Raw genomic sequence first — 16440 nt, 5'->3', positions numbered from 1 at the left:
AGTTCATCATTTTCCCCCTTTATTGTCATGTCTATGCTTTGAGGGGGTTTTTGGCTCCATTGCTTGACTGAAATCTTATATTACAGAACAGTGCACAAGAAGTAATGAACTACATGTACATGCTCTTAGCCAAAGCAAAGAAAAATAGTTCCATCTACCAATGACTAATGATAAATGGATAGCTCTTGTTTTTTTTTTTTTTTTCCTTTGGATATGATAATAAAGTGCAACTGGGGTTTGATAACTTGATTTGTCGGGATTCCTCCCAATAGTTCCCAGATTTGAAAGGATTTGGTGGGAAAGGGAGATAAAGGCCAGATCACTCTGTCTTCCATGTCCAGCTTTGCGAAGGTCACAATGATTGTTCTTGTAGCATTAGCTTAATGATATTAGCACATATAGACATACAAATCCCCCAGTTGTTAACTTCATAAATTTGTATTTGTCCACAATATCACATGATGTTGATTCTGAAAGTATCATACATGTAAACTAAGACAGTGAGACTTCTTCAAACAAAGACTAATTAAGAGGAGATCGAGCAACATAAAAGTAACCCTCTTTGAAGGAGGAAAATCCCCTAAACTTCCCATAATTCCTGATTCCTCGTATATAAATTTGGCAAAAGGACTCAACCTGTCCTCCCAATTATCTTCACAGCATTCCCCAATTAGGAGGGTTTGAACTTTTCTCAACTCGAGTTGAATGTATGGGTAACCAAGCAACAATTTTGAAGCAAAAGATGAAAAGTTGGTGACAACAACTTTGTTCTTTTCTGAAATATAAAACATCTGCAGGCAAGTCGAAGACCTTCATGATGAATGTCATTGCTGATCTTGTTCAACTTTTGCAGAAGCTGGTTTTCTTTCAACTTTTGGACTCGGAGAGAGCTTCATATATACCTGCATGGCAAAGCCATTGTCACACAAAAAATGGTAGTGGCTAGTCACATTCAGAGGAACTGTATCTCTTCCACACCTCCAGTAGTCAGTTTTGGAGGGGTGATGATGTTTGTTCATCATAGATCTCTCTGCTAATGGATAAGAAAAAGATATCTTAAAGCATTCTCTCTGCCAATTCTTGCTCCAAAAATAGTATTCCATCCAAGAGAGAAAAAGAAAACTACACACCCTACTGGCTTATGGCTATTTTTCAATCAATTATATAAAACTTGTGGACAAAGCATGGTCAGCAACCAATCACGAAAAATGTAAGTCAATCCATGGACGGTTATGGCTATGATGCTTATTTCAAAACTTACATACATAGAATAGGACGGTGCTTATTATAATCACACAATAACAACATGGCTATATCCCTCTTAAAGATGAATTAGCAAATTACAGATAACAGGCCATAAAGATGGGACATGTCTGAAAAACCACAAATTTTTGTACTTCAGTCAAATAGGTATTGGAGGTCAACTCTCTCAAATCTCAATCCAACCTTCTTAATAAGTATTCAACTTGAACTTGCTTTGTCAATGGCATGATCCATTCCCCATACAAATCTGCGACCAAGGTTGGTTTTATCTTATAAACCTGCAAGCCAGGTTGTTCCTCTTTCACTTTGTATACTGTAACCTCTTGCCCGTAAGTTTTGGCTTTCATTTCTACCCTCTTTATGATTGCCTCCTCAACAGTTGGATATGTCAACAAAGCCATCAGCTTGTCCCTATTCTGAAATATAAATAGCACCACCACAAGAAAGAGCTGTCTCAGCAAGCGCAAGAAATATCCAAAACTTTAGGATTCACAGTGACAGAAGCCAAGAAGATGTGTTCAATAACATGTACCTGTTCTTTAATGGCAGCTTCATAGGACTCTGGAGCAGTGCGGAACTTACACTCTGCCACAAATTTACCATAATGTATTCTCTTTGAAAGAGTCTGCCACCAACAGAAGAGGTCAGCACTTAGCATTTATGAAAAAGAAAATGTACTTTCCTAAATTAAAATTTACTTTTATCAGTTTATGCAACAAGTGGACTCGTTACATAAAGAAATAGAGATTATGGGGTGACAGTGAGACAGTCAGTAATAAATCCACGCTCTTCACTAGAAATATGCTGCAATACATAAGTAAAATGAATACCTGCAAGCACATTGTGTCGCAAACAGCAGTTGATCCATTATTACCATCATCACCTTCCTTAACCAATCTTGGAAGAATATCTCTGAAATACATCTCCCAGACTTTGCTATTTATATTAATTGAATGGGCAATGGGATGTAATACCTGTTTGCAAGTAATATACGCGTGAGTTCAATGCAGGATTGGTTACCACCCAAAATCAAATAAGAACACAAATTGCTGCTACCACACAACAAGCTCATACAAAGAGAAGAGATACACAGAGAATACGAACATAGGCAAGCTATTATTGTTCTGAGTTCTGTTTTAAATGATTTGCATCACTTTCCCAAAAGAAAAGAAAAAAAAAAAAAAGCTGCTTTGCTTCACTGATAATCTTCTTAAATTGGACCGTAGATCATGAATAAAATTTGAAAGTGGTTTACTTTAGTTTTGTAAACAGATAGGATTGACTACCATGTTTAATTGATCTAAGAATGTTAAATAGCAGTTATCTCAAAGTAATATCAGGTTCTTGAGCATACTATACCATGAAAGGACCAAGTTTACTGAATTTTAAACCATGCTGACCACAGTATTTTCAATCAGAATAAGACACATCCAAGTGAGCTATTTTTGTATTATAAGGTGTTTTCCATATGTGGCATTGACTGCATGGTAAATGTTATAAGTTCATAATGTCTCCATATATACCTCAGGGTATTTCAGAGGTGGTAACATTGGAGCCGGCAGTTGATCTGGAAAGAAAGGATGCTCATCAGGACTGCTGTATCTACCCACCTGATTGCAATGAAATGTGAATAACAAAGCCAGCAACACTCTTTGTTCAACTATTCAGACCATTCAGAAACAAGGTTTACATACCCGAGCATGAAGCTTTTCTGTTTCTTGAAGAATGTACTCTACCAATGAGCCCTGGAACCCATCCATAGGGAAAACATTGGGGTCATATGTAGACACATTATGACAATACTGAGATCTTTCTAGAAGGCCAAATATGATGCTATCCTCCTGACGAATCAAAGAGTGTCTTATACCTTCGAGGGTCAAATTATCAGTTTCATCCACCCTATTCTTTGAGGCCAATGATCTACATATATTGGCAGACTCATGTTAGAATCTGGCCTAAGTAGATTAAAATCAAGTTTCTCCCACTTTATCCAGCAATCAAAAACATGCATATTGGTATGATGAACAACGGATTTGAGTATCTGAAGTGTATATTTCTATGCAAGACATGCCAAATTCACAGCAACTAGGTAATGCTCTGAGATAAGTACCTGAGTTGAGTGAGACCAACAAAGGAAAAAGATGATCATTACTGATTAAAACTATTAAAATAACAAATTGAAAGAGAAGTCATTCTCCAAACACAGGCTCCAATACATCCAACAACTAATATTATGCAAATAAATGGACTTGAGTGCCTAGCAGCATATATAATTTGGAAAAAGTAATTACATTGAAGCAAAGTACTTAAGTTATCCCATATGAAAAAAGATCATGAATTGAGTAAAGCAATAGAAAAACAAAATGAAAGGGAGGCTAAGCATTCACCCAAGAAGTGCAGCTCAGACTTCACAGGATTGTGACCTATTACTGAAGACTTGAAAGACTACTTTTTCTACTAGTTTAGGGATTGAACTATGCATGCAATTTGGAAATGTACTATAAAAATTGCTTATCTTAGATGTTCTTTCATTACTAAGGCTTTAATCAATGCAGTTGATTTGGGTTTGTAAAACAGGCAAAACATGCAGAAATACAGAGACATCTCCTGGAAACAGAACAATCCACAGATCCATAAAAGCAAAAGAACCAAACTTTAACAATTTGAGAGAAAAGGGTTGCTGTATTTGTACCCATTTGAAGTTACGGTAGCCTGAATTGACAGATTGCCTTTCTTAGCTAAGCCTGAGCTGACGCATGTGAAGGTGTTACTTTTCCTCAGGGCCACCGCGTTATTGAATCTTGAAGCTCGAGGAGCAGCAAGAATTGCAGAAGAGGAGGAGGCCCTTAACAGTTGAGCCTCCATTGGTTACAAAGCGAGAGAAAAGATTGAAGCTTTTGGTCCAAAGATTGAAGCTTTAATAAGCAAAACAAGATGGGATTAAGAATTGGGATTTTGGTGGTGGGTGGGGGGTAGGTGGCTTCTTGGGTTCAACTTAGTAGGTAGATTGAAACATGAGCATAAGCATGCTGAACCCTAAACAAAGAGGACTATTCCATTAGTGTCTTTGTCTGGGTTGTCTTCGTGGTTCGATGTAGGACACAAGGCACTGAGTTTGAATTTGTGATCGCCTCTGGTTGCTTGGCTGAGGTGGATTGGATATAGGACAAGGCAATGGATGCTTCTGCTGCCAACCCAAAGACATCTGCTATTCCTTTACATGTGAAATGTGGAATATTGTTGTGATTGTGAATGTTGTCATAGGAAAAATGTGGAATATTGTTAGTAACAATTTGATAATGGGGACAATTATGCTCACATGGAATATTGTTAGGGGTTAGTGTCATAAGATGTTCCAAAAAATGGCCATTAGATCTCCACTTTCTTTTTGAAACTCTTATTAAACGACTAATGAAAAGTTAAAAGCTCATATCAAAAGATTGGAGAAGCTAATTGTTAGTCTAGTCAGTGCATCTGTATATGTACTTTTATAATGTCAATGAAAGACCTCATTTTATAATACATTTGTGTTTTAAATTTATTCCGCTTTTCTTTTTTTAAAGTAATTGAATTTATTCCTCTTTGTCTTATATGTGACATACATTCTAAAAATTTTATATGTGACACACATTTTGAAAATTTTGTAATGCTAAACTTTTATCAGTGGTTGAATGTGTTTCTTACAAAATTCACGTGATCGATTCACTTTCGGTTCAGCTGGTTCCGTCTTGATCTGAAAGGGGGATAAACAAGAACTTCAGATTCCAAATTAACCCTTCGACTCTCTCAACCTGGTTCAGATCGCTTGACCATTCCTCCGCACTTTTCACAATCATAAGCTCGATCAATGATGACCAATTCTTTGACCAACCGAAAATACCTGACTCGACTTACTTTTACGAGTAACCGAGCATAAAAACTAGTCTACCACGAGTCGAACTCAAAACTCCCTTTTCGAGTCGTACCGAGCCCAACTCAAACCCCAACACTGGCCCAATACGCTGCGTGGTCCATGTGCCAAGTGTTAGCCACAGCCACACTAGAACCATGTCTGCTGCTTCTTCTTCTCCACCGTTAAACCCAAATCTAACCACCGCCCATTTCCCGCCATGCAAATGTGCCTCCCAGCCCGCTCCCCCGGCTGGGTTTCCCGGCGACGACTCCTCGACCAAAACCTCTCCGACCTCCACCGATGCACAAACCTCGCCCACATCAAACAAGTCCACGCCCAAATCCTCAAAGCCCATCTCCACCAAGACCCCCACACCGCCCCAAAACTCATCGCCGCCTTCTCTCTCTGCCGCCACATGGCCCTCGCCGTCAACGTCTTCAACCAAGTCCACCACCCCAACGTCCACCTCTACAACACCCTCATCCGGGCCCACATTCACAACAACCAACCCTCCCAAGCTTTCGCCGCCTTCTTCGACATGCAGGCCCACGGCGTCTATCCGGACAATTTCACCTTCCCTTTCTTATTGAAAGCTTGTTCCGGCAAGGGTTATCTACACGTGGTGTTAATGATCCATGCTCAGATCGAGAAATTCGGGTTTTGTGGGGACATTTTCGTGCCGAATTCGTTAATCGATACATACTCAAAGTGTGGATTGGAGGGCGTCGGCGCGGCGAGGAAGCTGTTTAGAGTCATGGAGGAGAAAGATATCGTTTCTTGGAACTCGATGATTGGGGGGTTGGCGAGAGCTGGGGAGCTGAGTGATGCACGCCAGCTGTTTGATGAGATGCCTGAGAGAGATGCGGTGAGCTGGAACTCGATACTGGATGGGTACGCGAAGGCGGGGAAGATGGATGAAGCGTTTGAGTTGTTTGAGAGGATGCCGCAGAGGAATGTGGTGTCTTGGTCGACTCTGGTTTCGGGGTATAGCAAAGTTGGGGATATGGGGATGGCGAGGATGATGTTTGATAGGATGCCGTTTAAGAATTTGGTTCCCTGGACTATTATTATATCCGGGTATGCTCAGAAGGGGCTTGCTAAGGAGGCCATTATGTTGTATGATCAGATGGAGGGAGATGGGTTGAAGCTGGATAATGGGGCTATTATTAGTATACTGGCTGCTTGCGCGGAGTCTGGTTTGATTGCGTTGGGGAAGAAGGTTCATGAATCTATTGAGAGGAATAGGTTCAAATGTAGTACTCCGGTTTTGAATGCGTTGCTTGATATGTATGCCAAGTGTGGTGGCTTGGAGGAAGCGTATAGAGTGTTTGATGGGATAGCGAGGAAAGATTTGGTGTCGTGGAATTCGATGCTCCAAGGGTTAGCCATGCATGGACATGGTGAGAAAGCGCTTCAGCTGTTTTCTAGAATGGAGAAAGCTGGGTTTAGGCCGGATAAAGTCACCTTTATCGGAGTGTTATGTGCCTGCACGCATTCAGGGTTTGTGGAGGAGGGGCTTGATGTATTCCATAGGATGGAAAAAGAGTATGGGATTGTACCCGAAGTTGAGCATTACGGTTGCATGATTGACCTTTTGGGTCGGGGAGGGCGTCTCAGGGAAGCTTTTAGGCTTGTGTATAGCATGCCAATGGAACCGAATGCTGTTATCTGGGGTACCCTTTTGGGGGCGTGCAGGATGCATAATGATATTGAACTAGCAGAGAAGGCCCTGGATCAGCTGGTTAAGTTAGACCCATCAGATCCAGGAAATTTTTCCATCGTGTCAAATATGTATGCTGCCGCTGGTGATTGGGAAAACATGGCTAATATGAGGCTGCAAATGAGGAGCATAGGAGTCCAGAAAACTTCAGGGGCCAGTTCCATCGAGGTGGATGATGAGGTACATGAATTTACAGTGTTTGATAGAGTTCATCCTTATTCAAGCGACATATATGGGATGATTAACAGACTAGGCGAGGACCTGAAGCAAGTTGACACATCCTCAACAAGTATTAGTGTATTACCATTAGAATAGGTGTACTCAAACCGGGCCAGAAACACTTCTGCAAGCCTCTTACATTGGTGAAAAAGATTCCAGAGAGAAACTTCTCACCAGTAGTGTAAGAATATTTGTGTATACTTGTTGATATATAGAAGGGGATGGTGTGATTCTTGCTCATGTAACTATCATCAGTTGCCAGGATCATTTTCCTACTGTCTTACCGATCATTCTGGCTGATTTGATTGTAACCCCACCTTGATTTGTTAATGAAATCATTTTTTTCACTAGAAATTGTTACTAGAATTGCTCAACAATTAACTGTGTTCTTGAGACTAGATGAAAGTATAATCATGTGCTACTCAGTACTCACTATTATTTGTTTCAGAATTCAGAGTATGGGGAACAAGAGCTGAACAAATAACTGGGTATGAGTATCACACGTCATCACCCAGAAACAAGGACGAGGTCTTCGTCCTTTTGTGCCAAGTGTAAAGTCATATCCACTGGCCCATACTTTGGAAGCTAAAAGAGACCTCCAACATGGATTTGGATGGGATATGAATAATGGGATTAGATCAGACTCAACCTTGTGGTGTACATTGGCCTAACTTGCTGTATATATCAGTATCATCTTGCCCTTCATTCCTTGCCATCTTTGAACCTTCGATCACCTATCAAAACTCAAAAGAGGAAAGAAACTTGAGCAGCAAAGAACCAGTCATGGAAGCTTGTTTCCTTGCCTCAAATTCCTTCACCAAAACCTTGGAGTCTGCGACTTTCCCCAAGAGAACTCCTACTCAATTTCAAAACAAAAGAGTCGGCATTCCATGTTCAACCACATGTAAGTTGCTCTATTTCCTTTGTTTCATATAGACCACTCTGTTCTTCTTTTAGCATTTGTTATTTGGTGCTTGTCTAACTATAGGTTGCCGGATGGAGTCATCTTCACCGTCAGATGATGACTACAAACCTTCCATTAATACCGATTGGCGATCATTCAGAGCAAAACTGGTAGCTGCAGAAAAAGCATCACTGCCCAAATTGCCTACTTCCATAGTTGGTGATCTAGACACTGTTGTAGATCAACCTCAGCCCATCACTGTTGGTGATAAGTGGGCTCACACGATCCACGAGCCCGAAAGAGGCTGCCTACTCCTTGCCACCGAAAAGCTTGACGGGGTCCATATTTTCGAACGGACGGTTATTTTGGTGTTGTCTACTGGGCCTATGGGCCCATCAGGCATCATACTAAACCGGCCCTCTCTAATGTCGATTAAGGAAACGGGATCGACGGTCCTAGATGTCGCCGGGACGTTCTCTGACAGGCCGTTGTTCTTCGGTGGGCCTCTGGATGAAGGTCTGTTCTTGGTGAGGCCCAAGAAGGGTGATGATAAAGTTGGGGGGAGTGGTGTTTTTGATGAGGTGGTGAAGGGATTGTATTATGGGACAAAGGAAAGTGTGGGTTGTGCAGCTGAAATGGTCAAGAGGAATATGGTTGGACTTGGGGACTTTAGGTTTTTTGATGGGTATTGTGGGTGGGAAAAGGAGCAATTGAACAATGAGATCAGAGCTGGTTATTGGACTGTAGCAGCTTGTAGCCCAAGTGTAATCGAGTTGAGTAATGTGGGAAGTGCTGGGCTTTGGGAGAAGATTCTTGGGCTTATGGGCCGTAGAAAGGTTCGGTGAGACGTTAATGTTTACAGTTTACTAATGTAATCGGTTACCTTGTGTACAAATTCTGTTTACTCATTTGTAGTGACGAGATGAAGCCTAGTGTTACCTTATAAGCATTTATTTTTCAAGAAAATAGAGTAGTTGAATGTACGCTCTTTGTTAATTAGTGCATGTTAGAAAACATTTTTGTTATTAAGTCTCCTTATTATTTCAAGATATTATCTATGTGTTTGTAGTAATTTGGGGTTAAGATTTCATGTTCCTCCAACCTCATGTATTCTGCGGTTTCATTAATGATAACTAAGTTAAAAAGGTAATATTGTGAATCCGTATTCCATTTTTCCTATTCTTTCTAATTAGTTGTATTTGAGTTTAAATTTTCCTGTGCTAAAGTACCTTACTCACAGATTGTTAGGTAAGAACTTGAAGGGAGCTAGGTTGGCTTCTGTTATATGGATCTTTATAGAAACCAGTGGACAATGTTACATACAGGCAGTTAGGCATTCATTAGTGGTAGTATAAAATTTAAGCTTCTGTCTTTAAGATCGAACACTGTAAAACTGACATGAGACACATGAGGACCAGCTCTCAGCTCACAACTCCAGCCATGCACATAAATGTTGGCTTCAGAAAAATGTGACAGTTTATTCATGTGACAAGTTTTATACCTTTCACCATACTCCTTTTTATGTAACTCTGTACTCCCTTACAGAAATTGCTGCACTTCTTCTTCTGTAAGTTTGATTCTGCAGTACATTTATAGCATCTTGTGGATGATGCGAGTTCTAATATGTGGAAGGTACTGTCTTACCTGTTATAAGTTAGTTAGGTGAAAGTGTAGCTTAAATATGAAGAATATGGTTGAATCTAATAAATTCTGAATGCTCAAGCTGTTTGAACATAACTAAATTTTTGGTCGTTAGATTGATGCTAACTATTTAGGTTCTAACACCATGCACAATATAATTTTACTCAAAAAAATGGTTTTGGTCTTTTTAGTGTGGTTTCAGTTACATCACAAAAATGAGAGAGAAAGAGAAAGAGAAGAAGCTCAAGCTGCTTTAAAAAGAAGGTTGATCTTTGGTCATTTCCATTTTGCTGTAATTCTAATGTGACTCGTTATCTTGACCTGGCCGTTTGATGATTCCAATGATGATTGGAAGATTTCCTTCCAAAATTGTGTGCTATTCCAACTAAGATTATACCCTGCATACAAGAAAGGTATGTAGTTTTTTTGGACAAGAAAGGGATATGATCTATTGCAACCAAGTACCATATATATAGGTCAAACTGCAATATGAAGGATAGGAAAATACCATATTAGTTAGATGCAATACTTATCACACATTTCCTCTATTAACCTAATCCAAAAGTACCATTGTATTGCCTTTGACTCTAAGTCAAAGTTCGTATCTGAGTATTTTTCTAAAAAAAGAAACAAATTTAAGTGTGAGAGATTATGTTGTTATTAATGTAAGAATTTTACCCACAATCAAATGACAGACAACGTATCAGAGTTGTTAACACGATTTTTATCTATGATAGTTTAGTTTGATTAAGTTTCTACTATAAAATCAGGTAAAGTCCGACGTCACGTATTATAAGCTTGAGCAAAATTAAAGGCTTATAAAACAAGAAATGAGTGATCCGCTATATGATTAGAGCCAGTTCTACGTTTCCAGAAGATATGAAGATAAGAACCAAAATCCTAGTTGTCATGTAGCATTTCTAGTTAACATGTCAACGTCTGAACAACATTGTGAACAATCAATAACTAATAAAGAGAATCTAAATATCATTATCTTTAAACTTATGTACCATAATTGCCATGATGTAATATAAAACGTAAAACAAAATACAACCCCCAAAAAATAATATTCCCCCTCTGCTCGAGTTGACCTGATAGAAATGGAAGAAAATCCAACCAAATTTGGACAAAACTAAACAAGAAAATCTCTATTTTGCTTTTGCATAATTGCAACGTAACTTCAATGCAAATTCCAATTTACTTTCTCTAATCTGGTTCAGGTCTTTGAAGCAGTATAGATATTGATTGTGATCTGTTGTTAATCCCCACGCGCTAACGGAGGCGAGTGGATGAGACTCCGACCACCTCAGACAGGGGGACGTCGTCATCGTACAAAGGATGGTACTCTGCAAAGACAAAGGAAAATCTAACGTGCGAGAAACACGCGCGCGTGGGGTTTAACAGAGTGAGAGGCAGAAAGATCCAAGGAAGTAGGGTCTGAGACACATTAGGAAACTGTTAGGGTTGTTGCTTCAGTAAAACCCAGGTGTCTACATCTTTTTAAGTACTTTCCCTACATAAAATATTGAGTTACCCAAAAACCATGGAAGGTGGAGAGAATCTTTGAAGAAAGGAAAAAAATGTGGAAAAAAAGCCCATATCTTTCACATCTTTGAAAAACCCAGAAAAAGAAAAGTCATTATTAAATTGGGGTAGGAAGAGAAAGAAATCATTGAAACCAAGGCCATAGGTGAAGCAAGGTTGTAATCTTAAATAAATTTTCATTTTTTTATTTAAGTATTTAGAATAATGGCAGACCACAAGTTGACAAAATTGAAGTCATTTGTAGGAAAGATCTTCTTGTGTTTGGGATGTGGGATCCCTCCTCTATTTTCTCATCAGATTCTGGCCCAGCAGATCTGAAACAAAACTCTCTTCTCTCTCTGTGTATATTCTTCTTCTGTCTGGGGATAATTTAGGCCAAGTTTTCTGCAATCTTCAATGGCAGTAGAGAAGTACCCACTTCCTTGTTTGGCTTGTATTCACTGTTTGTCTCTGTGTGCTGGTTCTTGGAGAGCTTAGAGGAGGATCACCATATGAGGTAGATTCTAAATTTTCTGTCTTTATATGGAATTTGATGGTTTTTTGGATTTGATTCTGTATGGCTGTCTTTCTATCTGCCTTTGCTTTGGTTTCTTGGAAGTTTTGATTTGATATCTCCAGCCAGACATTAACATTGATTTGGGTAATTGATTTTGTAGACTACTTTTTTCATGAGGCCAAGTTTTTTCCTTTTGGGGTTTCTGTATACTGGTTTGTTGGGATATAGCTGGATATTCAGTCTTGCTTTGGACATCTGTAAATTCCCAGAAATTGTTTATTAGTTGAGACTAAATAAATTCTTCATTTCTGAGAACCATATAACATTTTAGGTGAGTTCGTGGCCAAATAAGACAAATATATCTATTCTTTTTGTCACATGATGTACCATCACAATTGAAATTTGGTAATTTAGAGCTGCAGTGGGGATTTAGATGAATTGTTATCTCCTTTCCATATGCTAAGAAGATCAGGTTGAAGATCTGCTCAACCCGGATGTATGATCAATGGTTTTCACTACAAATGAATGCTATTTTTCCCATTAGTTGTGCATGATTAGGTAACGGATTTTGGCCCTTTTTGCGGCTTTTAATGAAATGGTAGTTTCAGTAGGACTAATGGAAAGGAAAAGAAAGTGGAATCTTTCTGATTTAGTTTATCTGTTGAGCAAAGACTTCTGCTCACTCAATCAGTTAGTTTTCTGATATACATTTCGCTCAGCATTAACATTGGCGAATTTGGTAGAGTTATTATTAAAATTAGTTTTCTTGGAAAATCAATATTGTTCTCGAATCTTGTCAAAGTTTTGGAAGTACTCTTTCGCCTCTAGTTTCAAACCGTATTTTAGGTCTGCTGATTGTTTTGGTAAAAGATACTGAGTATTCTGTTTACTTCACTCTATATCTAAACCAATTTTGGCAATGTTTATCGAGTTAATTGCAGGAATGGGAACTGAAATACAGTCAAAGATGTATCTACCAGGATATTATTCCATACCGACTCTAACTAGCAATGTTGGCCATGGTGGATGGTCCCTACTCAACGAGAACAAATCCTTGACGAATGGGCAACAATATGACATACTCTCGATGAGGCCAGTTGTCGATGGATTTCATGAAAGCAGTAAGGAACAAGTGAGGCAAATGATTTTGAAGCATGAATCTATATTCAAACATCAGGTCTATGTTCTACAACCTTTGTTTTTTGTGCTCTCTAACTTTGTGTACCCACAAAATAGTTATCTAACACTTGAACTTGTTTATCTCTCATTTGTTCAGCTCAATGAACTTCATCGTCTTTATGAAAGACAAAAGGACTTGATGAATGAGATCAAAAGCAAAGAGTTGCTCAAAATTCAAAAAGCAGCAGCGGCATCACAACTACCTCTTTTTTCATCTGGTTTTCCCTTGGTTGGTTCAGGTTACCATAGACCATCTATGTCAACTACTGCTATTAGCAGCCAATCATATTGTAATTCTATTGGAAGCACCCAGCCAACTAGTGGTGTACCCAGCCAAAGTGGAGTCAAGAAGCTTCAGAGAAGATTGTTCAACCTGGAACTTCCAGCTGACGAATACATCAGTGATGGAGAGGAACCAGAAGGAGTTTTATCGGGACCATCAAACGAAACTTATCCTCCTAACAGAAGAAATGAGGCTAAAGTGTCATTTAATCACATTGGTGAAGCATTTGGCGATAACGGTGGTGCTTTGAGCTCTGGCTTGTATTTTGAAAGAAGCTCATTGACCGGTCTGAAGGAACCCATTCAGATAGACAAAATGTCTCTCTCAACAGATGATGTGTACAGAGGTGTCTGGCCTTTTGCAAAGAAGTTTCCAGAGAACCCACAATTGGGGAAGGCTGGAGGAGTTAGTGATATGCATTTGAAGCATGAAAGCAACCAAAAGGAATGGTTAACAAATGGTCTCAATGCTGGTAAGAATTTAGTTATTTATTTTCTTGTTTCTTTATCATCAGAATTTGGTCTCTTTCAATCTCTAACGACCATAATGTTTAAATGTACCTCATTTATTAGGTTTGCCTGAAGTGTCTTCAGAGTTAAACTAATAGAATTAAAATGGTTTTCTTTTCAGATCAAACAAGAACTTCATTTGGTGGAAGTTTTGGCCTTCCAGATTTTAAGAAGCCTTGTGAACCATCAAAAATTGAAGCTAGGAAAGCATGTGAGCCTGCCAAGAGGACACTTTTTGGTATAGAAATCTCGGATAGAGATTTAAATTCATCTTCTCAGGCTTCTAAGTCTGATGTCGCCGCCATTTCTGAGTCACCTCCTACTTGGGCAAGACCTCCAAGTAGCTTGAGCAACAACTGGACATCAGTTCAACCGAACAGTTTGTTTAACACCTCCACACACTCAAATAGGGATTCAATTATGTTGCAGCAAAAACCTGAAGTTACCAGGGAAAGATTGCTTTTAGATTGCAATTCCAGACCATTCAGTCCAAGTCTAAAAGCTGAACTGCCACACCAAAATGGTGTTTTTTTTCGCAGTAAGTTTGAGAGCAATGAATTACACAGTTATCAGCCTTCAATCGGTGGAGGCTTCCTCTATGCAGACAGCAGCCATAGTTCTGCTTCTAAAGATTTCACACAACATGGTGCTCAGTCGCACTATTCGAGTATAGGTTGCAGGGCAGATAATGAATTTGTGAACAGACTGGGGAACCAAGATACCCCACAAGGAAGACTGCATTGGCTTGAAGCAGCTTCAGTTTGTAATGGTCCACTTGCTTCAGCAGTTGACAACAATTCTGTTAAAGTTGGGTTTGTGAAAGGTGATACAGTTCATGATCCTACGCCACAGATGTGTAGAGAGAAACTGAAAACGCAGAATGACAAAGCTTATTCTGGGTACCATATAGACTTGAACAGATGTTTAACTGAAGAAGAAACTCGAATAGATGTGCAGGTACCATTAGAAGTTGCAAGAGATGTCAACTTTGGTGAAGCTTCTGAGCAAAGAATTTGTAAAGAAATTTTTCATTCATCTCATGATGGCCCAATCAGGGTTGCAGCTGAGACTCTGGTTGCCATCTCATCATCGCAAGCTCATGACATGCAGGAAAAAGCTGCTACACATGGTCTTGATCAAGAAATTTCTGCTTGTCGTGAAGACAATGCAACAGCAATTGACAACTCCCTTCTGTGGTTTGCAGAAATAGCTTCTTCAAACGAACCAAATCTTGGACAGACGGATAATGTCGTAAAAATTAATGGAGCAAGTAGTTCTGCCTGTGATGAAAACTCCTCACTGGACTCAATGGATTACTTTGAGTACATGACATTAAATCTGGTGGAAACCGAGTTAGATCAGTGCTGCAACGTCACTTCAGACAATCCAGAAGAAGAAGTGTCATTGTCAAAACGGCCACAAAGGGGTGTGACGAGGAGAGGGAGGCAAAAGAAGGATTTCCAGAGGGATGTTCTCCCCGGTATTGCTTGTTTGTCAAGAAATGAGGTGACTGAGGATCTTCAAACATTTGAAGGGTCAATTAGAGCAAGTGGTGGCAGCTGGCAGTCAGGTTTATCCCAGAGAAATGCTGGTAAGGTTGGCGGGGGAAGAGGGAGGAAGCGTTTGGGAACTTGCACTCTATCTACTACTAGTACTGTGCAGGCTGCACTTAGTCAGCCCCAGATGGAGCAGCAGCCTCAGTGTGGAGAGCTGCAGGAACTTGAGGAAAGAAGTATGGCAGTGACTGGAGGTTGGGGTAAGAGGACAAGGCGTCCACAGCGGCAAAGATATCCCATTGATAGTTCTCCTGTTTCTCAAAAATAAAGGAGGAGATAAGTCATTTGCTGAGTGGACTTGTATGATTATTCATAATAAGTTTATAGAAAAGTTTGCTGAACTGAAAAGTGTAACATTAACATTACAGAAAGAGTGTAATAGAGGTGTTCTGATAGATTATATTTGAGGTTGTTTTGGGTGTCCATTCTGGCTTGAAATCGATTAGTGTCTCTTGATTATTATATATCGGTTCTTTGGGTGTCCTGCTGAACCTACATCAGAGTCGAGTAGTCTATGAGGAATTGGCCGTGTATGAATTTGTTTTTTTTTTTTTTTTCCTCATCCGAACAGGATGGAGAAGAAATCCATAATACCTGAGATTTTATTAAAGAAAATGAAACGAGGTGAAGTAAGCCAATATCTCATCTGAACCAAGTCAATATAACCAAAAATTAAAGCGTAGAAGAAAGCTAAGCAAATCGAAACTTGACAGTTCAACTTCAAGAACAAAAGGCAATTGCAAGGCCCCTTTTGATAGGGACTTTAACAACTAATCCAGACATCCAACAGTTTAACTTTTACAATAAGAAACCTTTTTCACTGTCGGACTGTCTGCTTCTATTTCTGGGAACAAAAGGCATGGAGTATGACATGTGTTGCTACTTGCTAGTCATATTAGAGACGAATATCAATGAAAAAGTGATGATGTCCTCAGTTTTCTTCATTTCTTGTTTTTTGAGGATGTAGTTTCCTTCATTTCACTACCAAAAGAAATGAGAAGCTCGATCAACATCACCATCATGCCTCAAGAAAACGACCTCCTCCACTACCATTTAGTTGGTTGACTGCGGTCTGCGGACCAAACCTGAAACCTCTACTCTTACGGAAACTTACGGTTGTCTCCTGTTGATTCTTGATTTTTGTAAATAGAGACGTTCAATTCGTGTGGACAGTTTAGACATTTCCCTCTAACGTGGAAAACCAACAGAGAACTGAGAGAAGGACGTTTGTAT

The 16440-nt window shown here is 39.5% G+C and overlaps 4 protein-coding genes across 4 annotated transcripts; 3 read left to right on the top strand and 1 right to left on the bottom strand.

Annotated features, from left to right (window-relative positions):
- Positions 1-1143: 1143 nt before the first annotated feature.
- Positions 1144-4438, bottom strand: LOC101305282 (chorismate mutase, chloroplastic-like). Its single transcript, XM_004304217.1, has 6 exons — positions 3956-4438; positions 2958-3183; positions 2787-2873; positions 2094-2237; positions 1796-1888; positions 1144-1679 (listed from the first exon to the last, which is right to left on the bottom strand). Exons 1-6 carry the CDS (start codon positions 4126-4128, stop codon positions 1437-1439), a joined length of 966 nt encoding a protein of 321 aa, XP_004304265.1. The 5' UTR covers positions 4129-4438; the 3' UTR covers positions 1144-1436.
- Positions 4439-5372: 934 nt separating this feature from the next.
- On the top strand, positions 5373-7190 carry LOC101313047 (pentatricopeptide repeat-containing protein At3g29230-like). Its single transcript, XM_004306068.1, has one exon. The coding sequence runs from the start codon at positions 5373-5375 to the stop codon at positions 7188-7190; it is 1818 nt and encodes a 605-aa protein (XP_004306116.1).
- A 533-nt stretch (positions 7191-7723) lies between these two features.
- Positions 7724-9057, top strand: LOC101304985 (UPF0301 protein Tfu_2389-like). The gene is made up of 2 exons (XM_004304216.1): positions 7724-7998; positions 8083-9057. The coding sequence occupies exons 1-2, from the start codon at positions 7878-7880 to the stop codon at positions 8841-8843; spliced, it is 882 nt and encodes a 293-aa protein (XP_004304264.1). The 5' UTR covers positions 7724-7877; the 3' UTR covers positions 8844-9057.
- A 3566-nt stretch (positions 9058-12623) lies between these two features.
- On the top strand, positions 12624-15612 carry LOC101312757. The gene is made up of 3 exons (XM_004306067.1): positions 12624-12857; positions 12957-13614; positions 13773-15612. The coding sequence occupies exons 1-3, from the start codon at positions 12624-12626 to the stop codon at positions 15473-15475; spliced, it is 2595 nt and encodes an 864-aa protein (XP_004306115.1). The 3' UTR covers positions 15476-15612.
- Positions 15613-16440: the final 828 nt, after the last annotated feature.

This window comes from Fragaria vesca, linkage group LG6, assembly GCF_000184155.1.
Source record: "Fragaria vesca subsp. vesca linkage group LG6, FraVesHawaii_1.0, whole genome shotgun sequence".
NCBI lineage: Eukaryota > Viridiplantae > Streptophyta > Magnoliopsida > Rosales > Rosaceae > Fragaria > Fragaria vesca.
The sequence above is the reverse complement of the archived record's forward strand: the minus strand, read 5'-3'. Positions and strand labels throughout refer to the sequence as shown.

Coding starts and splice junctions, on each gene's coding strand:
- LOC101313047 (XM_004306068.1), top strand. CDS start 5,373: ATGCAAATGTGCCTCCCAGCCCGCTCCCCCGGCTGGGTTTCCCGGCGA.
- LOC101312757 (XM_004306067.1), top strand. CDS start 12,624: ATGGGAACTGAAATACAGTCAAAGATGTATCTACCAGGATATTATTCC. Junction 12,858..12,956: donor AATCTATATTCAAACATCAG/GTCTATGTTCTA, acceptor TCATTTGTTCAG/CTCAATGAACTTCATCGTCT. Junction 13,615..13,772: donor AACAAATGGTCTCAATGCTG/GTAAGAATTTAG, acceptor TTTTCTTTTCAG/ATCAAACAAGAACTTCATTT.
- LOC101305282 (XM_004304217.1), bottom strand. CDS start 4,128: ATGGAGGCTCAACTGTTAAGGGCCTCCTCCTCTTCTGCAATTCTTGCT. Junction 2,874..2,957: donor CAGAAAAGCTTCATGCTCGG/GTATGTAAACCT, acceptor CATTGCAATCAG/GTGGGTAGATACAGCAGTCC. Junction 1,680..1,795: donor AAGCTGCCATTAAAGAACAG/GTACATGTTATT, acceptor TTTATATTTCAG/AATAGGGACAAGCTGATGGC.
- LOC101304985 (XM_004304216.1), top strand. CDS start 7,878: ATGGAAGCTTGTTTCCTTGCCTCAAATTCCTTCACCAAAACCTTGGAG. Junction 7,999..8,082: donor CATTCCATGTTCAACCACAT/GTAAGTTGCTCT, acceptor GTCTAACTATAG/GTTGCCGGATGGAGTCATCT.